The sequence below is a fragment of the Leptonychotes weddellii genome, chromosome 11 (genome assembly GCF_054177405.1).
Source record: "Leptonychotes weddellii isolate Sample4059 chromosome 11, ASM5417740v2, whole genome shotgun sequence".
NCBI lineage: Eukaryota > Metazoa > Chordata > Mammalia > Carnivora > Phocidae > Leptonychotes > Leptonychotes weddellii.
Window position 1 is genome coordinate 35,461,904 of NC_138379.1, and position 19,568 is coordinate 35,481,471.

General features: G+C 53.0%; 2 protein-coding genes across 2 annotated transcripts in view; one reads left to right on the top strand and one right to left on the bottom strand.

Annotated features, from left to right (window-relative positions):
* The window catches only part of OTOG (otogelin), an 86,591-nt gene extending 86,203 nt beyond the window's left edge, over window positions 1-388 (bottom strand). Inside the window, exon 1 of the mRNA XM_081799202.1 lies at window positions 277-388. Within this exon, the coding sequence (XP_081655328.1) occupies window positions 277-388 (112 nt within the window). The remainder of the gene's footprint in view (window positions 1-276) is intronic.
* Window positions 389-2,994: 2,606 nt separating this feature from the next.
* USH1C (USH1 protein network component harmonin) overlaps window positions 2,995-19,568 on the top strand; it is a 45,627-nt gene continuing 29,053 nt past the window's right edge. The window contains 8 exon segments of the mRNA XM_081798507.1: window positions 2,995-3,137; window positions 10,588-10,655; window positions 12,076-12,219; window positions 12,350-12,488; window positions 17,214-17,322; window positions 17,458-17,482; window positions 17,690-17,747; window positions 18,062-18,156. Of these exon segments, the coding sequence (XP_081654633.1) occupies window positions 3,102-3,137; window positions 10,588-10,655; window positions 12,076-12,219; window positions 12,350-12,488; window positions 17,214-17,322; window positions 17,458-17,482; window positions 17,690-17,747; window positions 18,062-18,156 (674 nt within the window). The 5' untranslated portion in view covers window positions 2,995-3,101.

Consider the following 19,568-nt stretch of genomic DNA (forward strand, 5'->3'; position numbering starts at 1 on the left):
CAACAGGGGTCTCCCTCTTTCCTCCTACTCTCTGTGCCCCAGTTCTCTCTAGCTCCCCACCTTCGATCTCTTCCACGCTGCCTAGCTTGGGACCCATTCCCCCGGCTGTCGTCGCTGGCCTCTTTTTCCTTCTGCGCCCCCTCGGGTCCTCTCCTTGGCTGTCGCCCTGCCCTCCCTCAAACCTCTTTTTCCTCCCTCTCTAGAACCTGCCCGGCTGGCCCGTTCCCCTAAACATTCCTCCAGCTCCCGGTCTCCCCTAGTCCACACCCCTCTCACCGAGAGACTGCACCCGCAGGGACTGGCCGGCCGGCTCACCCCCGGGCAGCCAGACACAGGCCAGAAGCAGGCAGAGCGCCGGCGTGGGGGCGCGCGGGGCCGGGGACCCCATGGGGCTCACGGAAACTGGGAAGCCTGGGCTCAGGGCCGGGGGCCCGAGTGCTTGTCCCTGTGGCCGCAGGGTCACACCTCCACTCTGCGGCCGCGGTCCCTTTGGCTCTCTGGCCCCGGCTCCCTCGGCCCCTCCTCCCAGGCGCTTGGCTCCTCCCCGAGCTAGGGTGACAGGACTGCCCGGCTCATTACCATAACTTAGGCGCCGGAGCATGGCCCAGCCTTTGCCCCTCTCAACCTGTGCCGCCCCTCCCCAGAGGGGCTGGATTCAGATCACTGGGCCCTAAGTACCCTGGGGGAGCAACGAGGTAGACAGTGCAGCCCCCAACATCCCTCACTCCTCAAAGATCCCCAACTTAGAAGCCTGGGTCTTGGAAGGCCCTTCCACCAGACACCCAAGATGCTTGTGTGAGTCTGGCCTTCCACTCTCCTTTCACAGAGGCCCTGGGACATGCCACTCAGTGGTCAGTTGTCAGTGGCAGAACCAAGGCTTAAGTCTGCAGAATCCTGGTCTGTGCTCCCACCACTCTGCACTACAGCTTCCGGGGCCCCAAGGCCCTACTCTACCCCCAGTTTTGAGCACCTCTAGGGAATGGACCGTGACTTAGTCCTCTGCACGTCCAGCACTAGTTCAGGCCCTGGCTCAAAAGTGTTGACTGAATGACAGAAGTGCGTCACACTCCCAAATTCCGGCTCCCCTCACGACCAGACTTTAACCACAACAGCAGCAAGAACAACAAAACAAACAACAACAACAAAACCAACCAACAAACAAAGACCACTTCAATTCTGTGAACAAGATACACCCTCTGTCCAGGAGGAATGTTTTAATGCTGGAACCGTGGGCTTGGAAGCCTTGGGAACCTGTGCAGGATTCTCTCGGCCACTTAAGTGTTGGAACACCAACCGGGTGCAAGCCTTGCAGATAATTATGAGATGATGATGATGATGATGGCGGTGGCCCCAGGAGACCCCTAGGCAGGGATATAGACTTAGAATGCATTCATTCATTCATCCATTCAACAAATTTGTTGAGCATCTATTTCTTACCACAGAGTGTTCTGGGAATATAGTGGTAGATAAAGCACACATCCCCACACAGAGTATTTGATATGCATCGATGAGAGGAAGGGGAGGGAGTCAAGGATGGAACTCTGGTTAGGGAATAGATGAAGGCAGGGGAAGCTTGAAAAGGAACATTCATGGGAGAGGAGAGCGAGGCCTCAGTGCTGTCCTCAAAACATTTAAAGGAGAGAGCCTGTGGGGGTGCTGGTCATGGAAAAGGATTGAGGTGGCCATGGACTGCATTCCCCTTTTAAGGCCATTTGCCACTCTGCCTGGATCCTAACTGTGATGGAACAGCCATATGACTTAGTAAAGAGATGTAGAGAATCAACAAAGAAAGCTGGAGGGGGGATATATTTTGAGTGTCTTTCCTGGACCTTTGAAAATCCCACAAGTCTTCCCCTTTTATCTCGACTTAACTAGTTAATACTAAGGTGAGAACATGGATAATATTTTAAGGTAAGAACCTTAAAGAACCTCCAGGAAGGATTTACATCCTAAACTAGGCAATAATTTAGCCCCAATAAAAATAAGTCTATTGGCAAAATTCCAGCTATTGGGGGATAAGATAAGATGAAAAGGAGGGGGGTCTTTAGATGTTCCTGAAGTTAGTTGTAAGTGGTTCACTATTTTGGGTTGCTGTCCATCTCCCTGTCCCTTGTCCCCTGACATGGTGCAAACAGGTCAGGGCCCCACCCTGGGTTAAATCCAGGCACTAGCTCCATGATTGAAGGTCCCACTCTCTCCCATTCACACCTATTTTTATCATCCCTCTTCTGACCCCCTCTTCCCTCTCAGTCTGTCTCAGGCTTGATTCATCATTGTCTTCACACCCCAGCACTAGACCTAGGAGTTGAACAAATTCTGGTTGAATTCAATCAAATGAACCAAATGGGGTCTGGGCCCTGGGTAAATGTCAGCAGTAAATCAGGTTGTCCCTGCCAGGCCCTTCCACGCCTGTGTGTGTGTGTGTGTGTGTGTGTGTGTGTGTGTGTGTTTGGAGTGGGATTGGGCTAGGGAGGTGGGAGGGGGGGAAGTCGGTTCCGGAGGGACACTGCCTGCCACCCACTGGTTCAGGCTTCTGTGGATGTACGACACAGCCTCAAGGAATTCACAGATCAAAGATTTCTTCCGACTGGGAATAAGCCCATGGAGAAGGCCATTATAGAATGTACTCTGGAGGTGAGATGGCTGGCAGGGGGCGAAAGCCTCAGGAGCGCGCAAATGGGCCTCTATTTGTGCATCCATAGTTATCCCTACCCACCGTTGTGAGAATCTCGGGACCTCCTCAAAAAAGTATTCCGACCCCCACAAAAAAGTCTCAAACCTCCTGCCCACGCCTCCCGAGATCCTCTCCCTCAACCGCCTGTGTCTGGGGATCATTCCAAAGGGAGCGCCCGCCTGGAGTCCAATCACCGCCACCCCACCAGCACCACATACACGCACTGCAGGCCCTTTGCTCCGGCGTTGTCGGTGGGAGGCGACAAGCTTCAGTACCGGAGTCTCGCGCCTCCCAGCAGCCCCGCCCCAGGCCCCGCCCCCACCGCTCCCAGGCCCCGCGGATCTCCGCTGTGGTTCCTGCCGGCTTGGGGCGGCTGCGCATCCGAAGGGGCGAGTTGTGCAGCGACGCGGCTCGATCTGGCCCAGCCATGGACCGGAAGGTGGCTCGAGAATTCCGGCACAAGGTCAGAGCTGCTAGGGACCCCTCAAGCGTTCAGGACCCCGGAGTCCTGGCAGACTGGTGGGGGATGGACATACCCGGCGCTCCCCCCCCCCCCCGCCCCGTTCCAGCCCGGCCTTAGGCCTGTGAATGGACTGGGACCCCTGAGGGTTGTTTGGTTTCCAGCAGGGATCCCCAGTAAAATAAGGGTGGGGGCACTCGGACTCCAGGCGTAGTAACCCATAAACCGATCTTCAGAAAGTGTCCTTTCTCCTTCCGCCTTCCAGGGCTGGGACTTCTCTGGGGTTGGAACGCCTTCCTGCCTTGACCTGAGACAGGACGCTTCTCTGACGTGCCTCATAGTGGGCAAATCCCAGCTCCTAGTGCCCCAAGCTCAGGGCTGTTGGAGCATATGGAGAGGGTATGGGACCGCGTCGGAGAGGTGGGGGTTGGTGGGAAGGGAAACTGGTGTCTCTCTCTGTCCTTTGACCTCAAAAAAAAAAACCCAACAAGTTAGAAGCACTTTAGGGAGCCCCCGCTTCAGGGCATTTCTTAGGGCCTGAGAAGTAGCTGAGGAACTGGTGCTGACCAGGGGGCAGTGGGAGGAAGGGAGGAAGTAGGGAGAGTCAGCCAGAGTCATCAGACAGAGCCACATCTCCCCTGGTGTGTCCCAGTAAGGCACCTCAGGGATGGTCCAGGATTCTCAGAGGCCCTCACCGAAAGCTCCTGGATTTCACCCAGGGCATTTCCAGAACTGTTTCCAGAGCTGTGCAGGAGCTGCTGAGGCCCTGAGGCCAGAGAGGACCATTGGAGGTAACCCAGTGGACCTCCCCGCCAGGACTCAGGGTGCTTCAGAGCCCAAGGGTGAGGCCAGGGGTCTCTAGAGCTACCCACAGGCCGTGCCTGAGGGACAGGTGACTGGGTCCTCGACACCCTCACATTGCCCAGAGGGGCAGTGTCTTTAGACCGAGCCAAACTTCTTCTGAGGCCTGAGGGGGTAGAGCTCAGGTAGGCAGGGTCAGGGTGCTTAATCCCTCTCTCCCCACAGAGAGGCCCAGGGGAACCAGAATAGCCAGCCAATGTGGGGGGCACAGGAGCTAAGGGCCAGGGGGCAGTAATTCACCTAATAAATGTATTTTGAGTACTCATTCTGTGCTAGAACTCATCTGTGTCCTCAAATTGCTGGCTGGGCAGGTGGGCGGCAGACCTCACACTAATAATTACCCATGGCTGGGTGCTGAGTGTTGGGGTCAAGGTTTGGTGGGGTACAAAGGGGGAAGCTCATACTGACTGAAGTTTCCTAAAAAAGAGGCCTTGGGTATTCTAAGAGTGACAGAGAGCTGGAAGTTCAGCGGGAGTTTGGGCGCTGGCGAATAGCAAGGGGAGCACGAGACAGTATCCACCAGGGCATCCTGTTGCACAGGGAGGTGAGGAGAGAAATTTCAGCTGCTGAGGACATTTGGTGAGTGTAGATTTCAGACAACCCACTTTGAAGGAACACAACCTCCTGTCCCCTCCCCCAAGACTCAGGCTTGAATTTCAGTTTCCTGCCCCTGGGCAGAAAGTAACATCAGGTCCTCTTTTGCCTTTTCTCTATGGGTACTAGTCTTTGCCTCTTTTTCGAGAATTACCTCTGGGGTCCCTGGTGTCTGCGCCCTGGAATTAGCCTCTGTTTCTCTTCTCCAGGCCCTGCAGGCTCCAACGGGCCTCAAGCCTCTGTGTTTCCATTGCCCTGCTCTTCCTCATCACAAGAGTCATTACCTATTAATGCCCCTGTGTGTGCAGGCGGGGCAGACACCAGGCTGGGCAAGGCCCCAGGCTGGACTTTGTGCCCTGCTGCTTCCGAGACAGCAGCAGCCTTGCCCTCCCAGGTTGAGATCATCTAGGAACTGGGGAGAGAGGACAAAGCAGCAGAGGATACAGATGGGAGCACACAGCCATACTGGGTGAAATTTACAGCTCCTGTTGATTGCTTTCTAGCTGTCCCTTGCTTAGCGTTGCAGAGCACATTTACCCATGGGGAATGGTTTGTAACCTAAATCTTTAGTTGTTGGAGGTAGCATGACAGGTGGCATATTGTCATGGAACGTGTTATGTGGCCTTGAGCAAGTTATTCACCTCTCCATACCTCAGTTCTTTGATTTGTTAAATGAGGAAAACAATAGTATTTAGCTAGTAAGGTTCTTGTGCGTGTTGGATGAGATCTACATGCACGTAGGGAGTTTAAATAGACCCTGGCATTTAGAGAGTCCTCAACAAATCCCATTGTTGTTGTCTATTATCTGGGGTTAGGCAGAACTGGGGACAAATCTCAGCCCTGCCACTCACTGCCAGTGAGACCTTGGGCAAGTCATTTAATCTCTCTGAGCTCTCGTGTCCTCAGCTGTGAGATGAGCTTCAGAGTGCTTACCTCACTGGACCGTTAGGACTAAATAGGAATTCAAGGACTGGCTACTCTGGGCCTGTAGTAACCATTTGGTCCACAGCCCCCTGCACATACCTGCACAGCATCCTGTTGGAGGAGCCAGTAGGCTCCAGGCTGGTGAGTAGAGTCTGTTCCTCTGGGCTGATGCAGTTTCTCAAGGACATCAGCAGCACTTGCAAGTTCTTCCCAGGAACAGCATTGGGGCAGGATACCAAGGAGCAGGGAGGGGAGCATCAGAGACTAAGCCTCTTCCCTGAAGATCCAGATTTTCTAAAGAAGGCTCCCCCTCTGCTCACTGCACCTGCACGTTGCAGGAACTTGGTTACTCATTTGCTCAAAAAAGTTTTTATTGCCTGGTCAACAATCATGCATTTATGGATATCTGTAGTGTACCCTGGCCAAGGCCAGGCCCCTGGGGTGGGAAGAGGGGATAAATAAGGAGGTCAGAAAGAGCCCCTGCCTTCCAGTGTTTTGCTAATCATGCATGCATGCATGTAATAAACGTTGACTGAGCTCCTAATATATGCCCAACAGTACTGTAACCATTGAGTAATAAAGTCCCCGGCTCCTTAGTGGGGAAGACAGACAGTTAACAAGAAACCAGCTCAAGTATCATAGAACACAAAGTAGTGACAAATGCTATGAAAAAATAAACTGGGGTGAGAGGAGAGAGAGCAACCGGATGGTAGTCAGGAAGGTCTCTCTGAAGAGGTGATGTTTGAACAGACATCCAGAAAGAAGTGAGGGAAAGAGCCATGGGAATATATATGGAAGAACATTCCAAGAAGAGGGAACAATAAGGCCCTGCCTTAGGAACAGCAGATATGATGGTGTTTCTGAGAGGAATTATGGATTGAAGAGTAATGGGGGATGGATGAGAGTGGGGTGGGGGCCTTGAAGGCCTTGGTCAGGACTTTGGGTTCTTAGAGTGATGGGAAGCCAGCATTTATTTATTTATTTTTAAAGATTTTATTTATTTGACAGAGACACAGCGAGAGAGGGAACACAAGCAGGGGGAGTGGGAAAGGGAGAAGCAGGCTTCCCGCCGAGCAGGGAGCCTGATGCAGGACTTGATCCCAGGACCCCAGGATCATGACCTGAGCTGAAGGCAGACACTCAACGACTGAGGCACCCAGGCGCCCTGGGAAGCCTACATTTAAAAGAGATTGTTACAAGTGCTGGTAGAGAGCAGACTGAGGGGACCAGGAGCAGAAGGTGGACCCCAGACAGGAGGCTCCTGCGGCAGCCCAGGCCAGAGATGGGGGCTTAGACTAGCATGAGGAGTGGTCAGACCCAGAACTCAAGAAAAGGTAGACCTGACAGGCTCTGCTCATGGTCAGCTGTGGGTGTGGAGAGAGAGGCATCAAGAGGGAGTCTACATTTTGGGAGGAGCAGGTTGGTGGGGACAAGAGGGGAGATGGCGGAAACCAAGAACTCCATTTTGAATGTTTTATGTTTGAGATGCCTGTTCAACCATTAAGCAGAGAGGTGACTAAGAAGCCGGTAGCTGTGGGAGTCTGAAGATGGTGGGGAGAGATCTATGTTGGAGCCTCAGAGAGTTCCTGAGGAATAAATGGTAGTCAACCCCCCAGACTGATGAGGTCACTTAGGGACATGGTGCAGATGAAGAGAAGGCCCAGGACAGAGCCAGAGCACCCCAACCTTTAGAGGAGAGAACGAGGAGAAGGAACAGCAAGTGAGGTAGGAGAAGCAGGGGAAGGAGGGCATGATCAGCTGTGCTAAGCACTGGGTCAAATGCCACCAACTAGCTAGCAGGACACAAGTGCCTTGAAAAGATGAAGAATAATAAAACAAGAGTCAAATATACCCAGTACTACCCAGGATGCATGCTGTGAAGGCCTGGGAGGAAGTGTGGCTGGATCCATTCATCCCACCAACATTTATGAGGGCCCAGAGTCAGCCAGCTGCTAAGAATATAGAATCTGTATTCATTTATTCTCACTCACTCATTTAGTTAAATAAAATTAAAAAACACTGAGAACTTACTATTTGCCAGGCATTGTGCCAAGCATTTAATGATTATTAAGTCAAGGAATAATTAAAAAAACGATGCTTAATCGCTCAGAGAAGGATGAAAGCTTATGAAACAGGTACTTTTATCCCCGTTTTACAGATGAGGAAAATGAAGCAGAGAGAAGTGCAGACCCAGGTGGGGAAGGGGCTTGTTGGCCTCGCCCGGCGCACTCCTCCCAGGCCTGGGTCTGGGCCACACACAGATGAGGGGGCAGACGGGAGGGTAAAGAGAGAACGTACAACACAGCTTGGCAAGTGCCATGGCAGAGGTGGGAACAAAGTGGTGTCATCTGCACAGAGAATGACAGGACAGGCACCAGCCAGGGTCGAGGCAGCATGCGGCTCAGCCAAACGGGAAACTGAAGAGAGTTTTATGAAGGGCAGGGACACAGGAGCCAACAAGGTGTGGTAACGGGGCCCGGGGGGTGCAGAGGAGGCCAGGTGCTCCCGACGGGGCAAAGGAAGTGGGGGGGGCAGCCATGGCTGCCCAGAGAAGCTCAGACCTGCGTGTAAGATGATCCAGCAGAGAGCGAGCTGGGGAGTCAGAGCCCATTTCCTTTCTCCTCAGGCCCTCTCACCCCCGGCCAGGTGTCAGAGGGCAGGGAGCCCAGGCAAAGCCTCCTGGGACATAGGGCAGCACGCAGAAGGCTGCAGAGTGGGTCTGGGGGCACAGAGGAAGAAATGCAGCACACATTTCCGAGCCCTGGAAATCTTGGAGCCCTGGGCACTGTCGGAAGTACTTTGTATCTATTCACTTATTTAATCCCCACAACAGCTTGAGGAGGGCAGATGTTCCTCGGGTGGAACAACATGCATTATTTGATTTGTTCTTGCTTGCTTTCTCGCTGGCTGGCTGGGTGCACACGTGGAGTTGTATTTGCATGAGCTGAATGTTGTTTGCTTCCCCCCGTGCGTGCGGCTGTCCTGAAGGGCCAGTCCAAATGGAGGAATGCTGGGAAATGAGGCTGGATAGGGCCCAAGGCTAAACCCAGAATTTGCCTCAAGTGTCCCAGACAAGGGGCCTGAACCCCCTCTCCCCCCACCATATAGACTGATAGCAGAGAGCCCACTCAGCCAGAGAATGCTGCTATGGGACGGAGGGGATCCTACACAAGGTGGGCCGGGAAGGAGGGATTGAGATGATAAAGTCTTTATAGGTGGTAGGCTCCTTTAGGGTTTCTGTACCCATATCAAGAGAGATCCAAGAAAAAGAAAAAAAAACTTTTTTTTTTAAGATTTTATTTATTTATTTGACAGAGAGAGCACAAGTGGGGGCAGGGGGCAGGTTGGACTGGGGGCTCCATCCCAGGACCCCGGGATCATGACCTGAGCCAAAGGCAGATGCTTAAACCGACTAAGCCACCCAGGTGCCCTGAAAAGGAAAAGCTTCTTAAATCTAATTAGAAAAAGAAGACACAGTGTCTTGCACACAGTAGGTGCTCAATAAATGTGTATTAGACAAACGCATACAAAAAGTTCTATCTGGTAAGTGGATACTATGTGGTGGTTAGGAAAAAGGCAGAGGTTTTGGAGCCAGCGGGCATGAGTTGGAGTCTCCGCTCTGCTGCTTCTTCGGGCCCATCTTTCCTCATCTGTCAGGTGGGGATGGTACTATCCATGCACGTCAGAGGTTTGTTGGAAGGTTAAAGATAATTCACGTCAAGTTCCTCAGACACGGTTGGCAGTCAGTAAGCGAGAGTATGGCCTGAATGAGCGAACAAGGAGCAGTCCAAGGACCGGCTTCAGGGAGCCCCTGCTCTAGGGTGCTTTGTGCCATTCTCCTGACACCTGGTGCTCAGTGTAAAGCCCCTGGCACACAGTAGGTCTTCGACAGCACCGTGCCACGCAGAGGCACGAAGTGCCCAGTGGTGTCTACTGAATGATGAACGCACTCCATCTGCTCTAGTCTAGAGCCTTTCTTCTATCCTCTTGGCTCAGCCCTGGGTCACCACCTTCCCAACACTCCTCAGCACATGTCTGCCACAGCCTCCTGGATCTGTCCCTCTTAGCTCGGTTCCAACTGGTCACAAAAGAGTGGGTCACAGACTCATGCAAGACTGCCCTGCCTCCTCGCACCTGAACGCTGCCTTCATTTAAGGGGAGTCCGAGCCCTGTCTTGTAATGTCTTTCCTGACCATGCACAGCTCAGAGCCTCCCCACCCGCCTCCCAGCCTGAAGCTCTTCTTGCCCTCTTACTCAGTCTTGGGCTAAAGAGAGCCAAGGATACCGAGTGTAGAAATTCACACTGCACTGTCTCTGGGGGGGGAATTGGGGGCTTCTACCCACCAGGTCCCCTGGGATTGAGGTGCTAATGAAACAGCTCCTGACCCTGACCTTGGAGTCCCAGCCATTGACGTCAGCAAACCTGAAATGATGTAACTTGACTCTCCCCCTGGGGGGGAAGCGGGGGACTGAAGGGGCCTGGAGAGGTGAAGGAGTGGCCAGGAGGCTGACTAGTGGACAGAAGTCGGGGCCAACCCAGCCTTGGCCAGGCCAGGACAGGGCGGAGTTGCCCCTAGCATTGGTGACCCAGAAGGACGGTCGGGGGCTTCTGGCGGGTGGGATGTGCTATCTGAGCGAGTGGCCCAAATCCTTTCTGAAAGCAGTTATCCGGCACTACAGCCACCATCAGGTAAGACAGTGGGCTTCTTCCAGACCGGGGCGCTGACCCTGGCACGGCCACTCTAGACCCTGGTGACATGGCCACGGGGGTGAGCAGCGACACTGCTGCCATGGGGGTGCATCACTGTCATGGGAGAGGCACGTGTGTGCATATGAATGTGCGTCCCCCTGGGGATGAGGTTCAGCCTGGCCAAATCCGGATGTGCAGAGAGACTCTTGTGGCCACATTGGGGTGATCTGCATGTGGCTCATGGGGTCAGAGGACCAGCCTGGCCCTCCTCTTGCAGCCCCAGCCCTGTAGAGATGCTGGGGAGTGGAGGTGGCCTCCCCCTCCCTGGGGTCTGCTACGGGCGTGCTGGGCCTAGGACTAGAATTCTGCCCTTGGGTTTTCTAGGTGGATTTTCTGATTGAAAATGATGCAGAGAAGGACTATCTGTATGACGTGTTGCGGATGTATCACCAGTAAGTGTGCGGGTCCAGCTCCTATGGACCACCCGGGTACCCCTGTCTATAGGGAGCCCTGGGATGGGTTGTTCTGAGACGGGAACCCCCCCTTCCCATCCTGGGGCACTCTGGGAGGGGGGCAGATGCTCAGTGGGAATCAAACGGACACGCCGTTCACTTGCCTTAGCAAATATTTACTCAACTACTCAGTACATGCTCTGTGCTAGGAGCTGAGGGTACACGAGTGAACACATCAGCCTGGTCGCTGCCCCCAGGTTGCTCGTAAACCAGTGAGGGAGGCTGTCAAGTAGCCAGATAGGCTCAACAGAATATGATTGCTGAGATAGAACAAGAAATACCAGCTGCCCCCAGCCGCACGTCCGATCTGTCACTTGTCATTCACCTGCTGCTTTATTCATTCAGCATGCATTTCTAAGCTCCTACTGCTTGCTGGAATCTGGAAATGAATAAGATCTACTTTCTTCCTTCAAGTAACTCGTGGCCTAGTGGGGGGAGTATACAGACTCTACAAACACAAAGAGCTCTAATAGAAGTTGCAGGAAGATAACTGCTAAGGTGAAGTAAAAGCCAGGTGTGAAGAAAGGAGTTTTGCTTCCAATCGGGGGAGGGAGGACCAAGAAGGCGTGAGCTAGGTTTTGAAGGATAAGAAGGATGTTGATGGAAATATCAGAGAAGGACATTCCAGGCTGGAGGATCAATATGAGCACAGGTGCAGAGACATGAAAGCACAGGGTGCAAATGGGAAGTGACAAGTAATGTGGGGGAGTAGAACTCGGGGCACACAGAGACCATGAACAGCCACGAGCCTGGAGCAGCTCCGTAGAGAGTCATGGAGGCCCTGAGCCTGCCGAGGAGCATGGATGGTGGCCTCTGAGCAGTGGAGAGCCACTGAAGGGTTTTGAGAAGGGGAGTGACTTACATTTAGAAAATATTAGACGAGCGTGAGCAGGTCGGTGACAGCTGGAGAAGTGCAGGCCAGAGATGCTGAGGGTCTGAACGGGATGAGGAGTCATGTGAGAGATACTATGAGGGCAGACTTGACAGAGCTTAGCTGCGGAGCAGAAGTGGGAGACCAGGGTACAAGAGGGGTCACCAGCATCTCCCACGAAGTTTCCTGACTGGAAAGATCCTGGGCTTCAGAATTAGGCAGAGCTGAGTTTGAATCCTGGCTTGAGCTCATCTGTAGAATGGGTTAACAATCCCTACCTCGCCAGTTTCCCTGTGACATTTAATGGGAAAGAATGAGGCACTTGGCCCAGAGTTAGGGGCTCTGGGCTTTTCAGGAGCGTTCTCTCCATTTCCAGGGCCTGGACCCAGTGGGTGGGGACCCAGCCTGGGACCGCTTCCTCTGGGAACCCTTGGGTGTCAGAAGCCATGGCCATGGGTGAGGCTCCAGGTGTTCCCCGTGTCTCTGCAGAACCATGGATGTGACCGTGCTTGTGGGAGACCTGAAGCTGGTCATCAATGAGCCTAGCCGCCTGCCACTGTTTGACGCCATCAGGCCCCTGATCCCTCTGAAGCACCAGGTGGAGTACGACCAGCTGACGCCCCGGCGCTCCAGGTACAGAGGGCGCCGGCAGGAGGCAGGGGTGGGAGAGGTCACCTGGGATGGACAGGGTCACTCACTACTGGATGGGTCAGTGGTGGCAGTCAGGCCAGCACTGGGCCATCACTGACCTCTCCTGTGGCAGGAAGCTGAAGGAGGTGCGTCTGGACCGTCTGCACCCCGAAGGCCTTGGCCTCAGCGTTCGTGGGGGCCTCGAGTTCGGCTGCGGGCTCTTCATCTCCCACCTCATCAAAGGCGGTCAGGCAGACAGTGTCGGGCTCCAGGTGAGCGAGCAGAGTCCAGCGGAATGGGGGGTCAGGGCCTCAGGCTTCCTGCCTCCCCGCAGAACGTGGTCACCTCACCTTTCTGAGACTTTGGGGGAGGAAGAGGCTGACACATCCTGACAGATTTGCTTCAGGCCCATAGAAATCAGGCTGCAGGCAACTGCCTGTTTTCTTCAGTCACGCTGGGAACCTGCCTACTGCGTTTCACCCCCCCGCCCTTCCTGAAGGAGGAGCATAGTTGTGTCCTGGCACCTGAAGCTTTGGACGTGTGGCCTTTTACTGGGGGGGAAAAGGAAATCCCAGTGTAGTGTGGTGTTTAAGAGCACGGACCCCCAGAGCCAGACTCTCCTGGCTTTTCTATTCATGAGCTATGGGACTATGATGAACTTACTTAACCCCATGCCTCAGTTTTCTCATCTGTAAAATGGGGATAATGGTAACACTCCCTATCTCATCAGGTTGTCATAAGGAATAAGTGAATTCGTATTATAAAGTACTTATGCAAGTGCTCAACACATAGTGCTGTGTGTTTGTTAAATAAGCAGAGAGGGAGATTTAATAAACACCTACAGTGTGCCAGGCAACGTGCTCACAACTGGTTCTCATATCATCCCCATCTTACAGAGTTGATAGTGGCTCAGAGACTTGACTAGAGTCACAGGCAGTAAGTGGCAGAGTCAGGATCTGAACCCAGGTCTCTTGACTGCCAAGCCCAGGGATGTCTCTTCAGCACCCCAGGTGCCTCTCCCTTGGGGTCCCACACCTCCGTGTCCGAGCCGAGATGGGCCGACCTCCAGATCTCGCTCCTCCTGGAGCCCAGAGCTGTGTTTTTGTATGTCCAGATTGAAGAGGCCCTCCCAGCCCCACCCCCCCAAAGCTGCCAGCATGTTTGTTATCAGGCTGCCAAGACAGGAGCTTCAGGGGGCTCGATTTATGGTTCAGACCCCGTGGAGCGGGAGGTGGTTAGTGGGAGCTGACAGACATTGCTTTGTTCTAAATCCGTCTCACCGCTCGCCAGTGGCGGCTGAAATTTCAGCCACTTCATTACTCCTCTCCTGTGGGGCACATTTTCCAGCCCAGAAACACAGCCAGAGAAAAAACATAATGAGCTCCTCTCTTGGACCGAGGCCCTCTTTTTTTTTTTTCCAAGGCAAACTCTCCTCCTAGGACAAGCATTTCTCAACAATGCCTCCATGATTGGGGACATCGGGGCATTTTCATGAAACTTAGAGTTTTGCCTTCCCACCTGTTTCTCAGGCTTATAAACTGTCTTCTCTTTCTTGGGCTGACAGGCTCATCTGTCCTTTGTGCCCCTGTCCCTCAGATCGTCATTTCATTGTGGCCTTCGCACAAAGGGCCTTTTGCAGGGCCCCACGCTGGAGCGAGAACGAGAGGAAAGCTGATAGTGTAGCCTGAGCCAGGGGCTGTGTGGGAATCATTCTGACTGGGGTCCCAAACAGGTTCCCTTTAGGAACAAGACAGGGAACCTCACTCAGAGGAGCTTGGGCAAAACATCCGCCTCCATTCGCCTGTCTGGGGTTCATGTTTCTGGGAAGCTCTCATGCCTGAGATCTGAAGACAGGAGAAGATTCTGGAAGGCAGGGGAGAGACATGTTCAGACACAGCCTGGCTGGACTGAAGGCCCTGCTGATTTGACCTGTTTGGTTCACCTACTGGATATATGTTAGGTTTTTTTTTCGGGTGTGTCCTGTCAGAAGCTAGGCCCTCTGCTCTGCACAGCATGCTCTGTCATCCAGGGCTAGAGGATTCTGTGTGCCTGGGTTGTCCCACCCATAAAATGGGCAGAGTAATCTCTGCCTTTCCTATGGGACTTGAGGTCCCCTGTGACAGGTGGCAAGAATCCAGAGAGGACAGGATGCGGGGAACTGTAGCCAGGCTTGGCCAGGTGCCCCTCCTCTCTGCTTCCAGATGCCCAAGAGACAACGCTTGTTGTCAGTAGGGGAGACCTGACTTCAAATCCCAGCAATGCTGTACTAACCAGGTGACCTTGAGCAATTCACTTGCGTTCTCTGAGCCTCGGTTTCCTCATTTTGATTAACAGAAACAAAGTTGCTATAAAAAATGGGTACAAGGAGTGCCTGGGTGGCTCAGTTGGTTCAGTGTCTGCCTTCGGCTCAGGTCATGATCCCAGGGTCCTGGGATCAAGCCCCACATCGGGCTTCCTGCTCAGTGGGGAGTCTGCTTCTCCCTCTCTCCCTCTGTGCTCTTTCTCTCTCTCAAATAAATAAAATCTTAAAAAAAAAAGTGGATGCAAGGAGCTAGCCCAGCTGCTCTCCTCACATGAGGTGTCCCCAGAAACCAGAGAGTTCTTTAGTGAGCCCCTCCCTCTGGCACCTTTTTGAGCCCCTTTTGAGGGACTCTCATCAGGTCCCTGAGAAGATTGGGGTCTGTGCTGAGGTGTGGAAGGGAAGCATTCAGGTGGCAGCTTCGAGAATGTTGCTCTGTAGGGATGTTGGAGACGGTGGGAGTTGGCCTAGCTGAACCCCTCACAGGCTGTGTGCCTGCCCAGCTCTCGGACCCCACAGAGTCAAGTTGTGTCCCCCACATGTACCAACAAGTCCCCAAAGGACAGTACATATGGTGTGAGTGAAGCCGCCAGCTGGCTTGGGCTGGCCTCAAGCTGGAGAAGAGGGGCATCCAAGATCCAGTCCCTATTTTGCAGCTAATGGCCATGTGACATTACACAAAACATCACCTCCCTGGGCCCCAATTTCATCTGATGTCTGAGGATCCTTCTAGCCCCACAGCTTTGAAGTGAGGAGCTTCAGGACTGATCCCCAGAGCCAAGGCTCTTGGAAGGGCCCACAGCAGCCTCCAGCTCACCACAGATCTGTGACCAGGTTGACCCTGCAGACCCGTGAGCCCCTGTCTCTCCCAATCCAGTGAGGCCTAAAGTCCTGCGAAGAGGGTAGGAGTATTTAGGGCTAGGCTCGACAAATGATAACAATAGTGACTATGTACTGATTACTGATTGTATGCCAGGTGCTGGCAGGCTTTACACGGACATGCTTGCTTAATTCTCACAGCAACCGGAGCATTTCCCCAGTTTACAGATGAGAGGAACTGGGGTTCAGAAAGTTCAAGAGACTTGCCCAAGGTCCTTTTTCCTCTTCTGGGGACAGCATCCGTAGGCATTCCAAATGCTCCAGCGTTTGGCATATCGTCGTAGGCTTTTCTACAGTACAATCTCGAACAAAATGAGGCCGTCTCGAACCCCTGCTAATAGAATCATTTATCTTCAGACCAAGAAGGTTGGGAAGGCTCCAAACTCCACATGTGGCGTGTGCCCAGGCCACCTTCGAGGCATTTGTGCTGTGATGCCTACAGTTCTTTTTTTTTTTTTTTAAGGTTATTCATTTACTCAAGAGAGCGAGAGCAGGAGAGAGAGTGAGAGAGATTGAGAGAGCGAGGGGGTAGGAGCAGAGGGAGAGGGACAAGCAGATTCCGTGCTGAGCGCAGAACCCGATGCGGGGCTGGATCTCAGGGCCCTGAGATCACTACCCAAGCCGAAAGCAAGGGTCGGATGCTTAACTGACTGCGCCAGCCAGACGCCTCGACACCTACAGTTCATAGGAGGTTGTCTAAGGTTAAAAAAAACACATCAGCAGGGCTGATGGTGCTTCCATGTGTGCTAAATGTGTCTGTGACGGGATCAAGCAGGCTTTCCTTATTGAAGAGCAGAAAATTGTTGTGAAAGTGCTAGAGACACAAGCATAGAGTCGGAAAGCTAAATAAAAAATGAAGATTTTTTTGAGTAATAAAAATTTTAAAAAGAGAGAGAACTGCCCAAGGTCGTTCAGCTAATAAGAGTAGAAGCAGGGGTGGGGCGTCTGGGTGGCTCAGTCGGTTGAGCATCTGCCTTCGGCTCAGGTCATGATCCCAGGGTCCTGGGGTCGAGCCCAGCATCGGGCTCCCTCCTCGGCGGGGAGTCTGCTCCTCCCTCTACCCCTCACCCCACTCTCATGCTCTCTCTCAAATAAAATCTTAAAAAAAAAAAAAAAAAAAAGAATAGAAGCACGGGTTTGAATCCAGGTCATCTGATGCCAAAGCCTTGTGTTTATTCACTGTTCTTTGCTTACTCCCAGCATTGGAATTCAGAGGTCAGGGCTGTGGCAGAGTTAAAATGTCCCCTGAGCGTCCATAGAGTGGAAAGAAAGAAATCGTGTGTGTGCCAGTGATGTGAACTTGAGTCAGGAATCGTGGAAGTTCCTCACCCTGACTCAGTTGTGGTGTTTCAGTGATTAACAAGGACAGGAGAGCCTGCTCCTTGGGGCGGGGTGGGACAAAGGCCACGGGAGAGCTGCTTGAATCTAGGTGAAGGGTTGCCCTTTGCATGGGTTCCAGAACCTGGTGGTGACACAGTGGGGTAAAGGGGACACTGGAGTGAGGGGACAGGGTCCCAAGTTCTAGTCCCAGCTCTGCTACCCACTCTCTGTGGCTCTCGTCTCCCACGTTGGATTCCCCCATCTGCAAAATGGGCCAGAAAGCCTACTTGGATGTGTCACTACCATGGGACCCCTCAGGCTGATGGAGAGTGGGTTGGTTATAACAAGGTACTAGGAAACATCCCAAGGTTTCTTCTGAGGGAAGGCATGGTCATCGTCCCTTTTCCTGGAGAGCACACCCAGAGCATCTGGTGGCAAGCTTGTCCAGCTGCTGGATGCCCCCTCAACCTGGTGCTCATTCCCTCTGTCTGTGGCCAAGGTTGGGGATGAGATCGTCCGGATCAATGGATATTCCATCTCCTCCTGCACCCACGAGGAGGTCATCAATCTCATCCGCACCAAGAAGACTGTGTCCATCAAAGTGAGACGTGAGTGAGGCCAGAGGGCACGGGGCACTGATGGAGGGGTGGGCTAGGGTGGGGTAGGCAGTGGGGTCCCTAGCTCCTGGGGGAGGGAGGGAGGGCAGAGGAGCCGTCCTTAACCCCCATGCCTTTCTCCCACAGACATTGGCCTGATTCCTGTGAAGAGGTAAGCAGGACCCTTCTCTGCAGACAGGCTCTTCGCTGTGGGCTCAGGGTCCTGGGATCGGCTGTGGGGTCTGGCTTCAGCCAGGCCAGCCCTGCTCCCAGGCCAGTGGTAGCTGGAGGCTCCAGATGGGCAGATCGGGATTTGGAGCCTGGCTCCTTAGACATCTCTCTCTAATGACCCTGATCTTCTCCTTTCCCTTCCCCCCAGCTCTCCTGATGAACCCCTCAAATGGCAGTATGTGGACCAGTTTGTGTCAGAATCTGGGGTAAGGGCCAGGGCCACCTGTGATGCAGTCTGGATGGGGTTGTCTTCAAGGAGGGACAGCCCGTCCCAAAGGGAGGGCTTGCCCCAGAGATGTGCGTTCAGGGGCTTCTGACAGGCCCCCAGGGCATCCAGAATGTCCCTGAGGGTGGTGGGCCCTCAGCCAGGCCCAGCTGGTGCAGACAAACCCCCAAGGGACATAATGGTGAGCAGTCTTATGTGGGGACAGCAGTGCTTGCTCTAAAGGGCTTTATGAAGTCAAGAGGCCACTTGTATACATGTGGACACCGAGTGACCCGTATCCCATCCTTCCTCCAGGGAGGGCGGAGTAGCCTGGGCTTCCCTGGCAGTCGGGAAAACAAGGAGAAGAAGGTCTTCATCAGCCTGGTAGGATCCCGAGGCCTTGGCTGCAGGTGGGTGGCAGGCATGCCCTGAGGCTCGCTCCTGGCCAGTAGACCCCAGTAGACCCCTAACACCTCTCCCCTTTCTCCTTGCTGCTTCTGAGGAGATGACACTTCTCGGAGCCTGATTTCTTCCCTGAGCTTCACAACAGCCCTCTATGGCCAGAGGGACAGCTCCAACAGGCCCATTGGACAGATGAGGAAACTGAGGCCCAAAGGCAGAGCATGTTCCTTCAGTGGGCCCTCAAGTCACTGCAAAAGGAACCTGTCCAGCCGGTCATCTCTGTTATAGTTCCCTTGTCGTTTATAACCTTGTGGGCTTCCTGAAGTGGCAGCCAGGGAATTGCAAACAGGTGTTGGGCCACGTGGGGTGTTCTTATTAATAAGCACGTAGGTGCTACAGTTATAGATCTAGGTTCCAACCCCTGCTCTGCCACCTGTGAGCTCTAGAACCTCGGCCTAGTCACTTAGCCACTCTGAGCCTAGTTTCCCCCCGTATAAATTGGGGATGAGAACACCCGCAAAACCAGTTGTTGTGAGGAGGGATGAAATGACTGAAGTAAAGGACCAGCTTAGTGCTTAGTAGGTAGTAAGCAGCTGCCAAACGTTAGCTATTATTATGTAAGTTTTTCATATTATTTCCATTCATTTACATGTATTCAACACTTTTCTGCCAAGCATAAGTGATAAAAAAAAAAAGTCCCTCCTTCCTAAGAGATTACACTCTAGAATGTAGTGAACGTGGAAGCCAGCCACTGAATAGTTACAGCAGAGACTGTAACAGATGGCAAGGACTCTGATGGAGTTATGTTCGGCTTGTTTCAGAGATGGCAGGTCGGTCTCCCGTCCTGTGCTATTTCTAATCAATTAGTGGTGGCTGCCTGGAGTACTGCAGTTGACCCTTGAATAATGCAGGGGTCAGGGGTGCTGACCCCTTGCAGCGTCCAAAATCCCTGCATAACTTTTGACTCCCCCCAAATTTAACTACTAATAGCCTCCCGTTGCCCGGAAGCCTTACCGATAACATAGACAGTTGCTTCACACATATTTTGTGTTTTACATATTGTATACTGTATTCTTACAGTAAAGTAAGCTAGGGAAAAGAAACTGTTGTTAAGAAAATCATAAGGAGGGGCACCTGGGTGGCTCAGTTGGTTAAACGACTGCCTTCAGCTCAGGTCATGATCCTGGAGTCCCGGGATCGAGTCCCACATCGGGCTCCCTGCTCGGCAGGGAGTCTGCTTCTCCCTCTGACCCTCCCCCCTCTCATGCTCTCTCTATCTCATTGTCTCTCTCAAATAAATAAATAAAATCTTAAAAAAAAAAAAAAGAAAATCATAAGGAAGAGAAGATACATTTACAGCACTGTATTTTAAGAAGTCCATGTATAAGTGGACCCATGCAGTTCTAACCCAGGTTGTTCA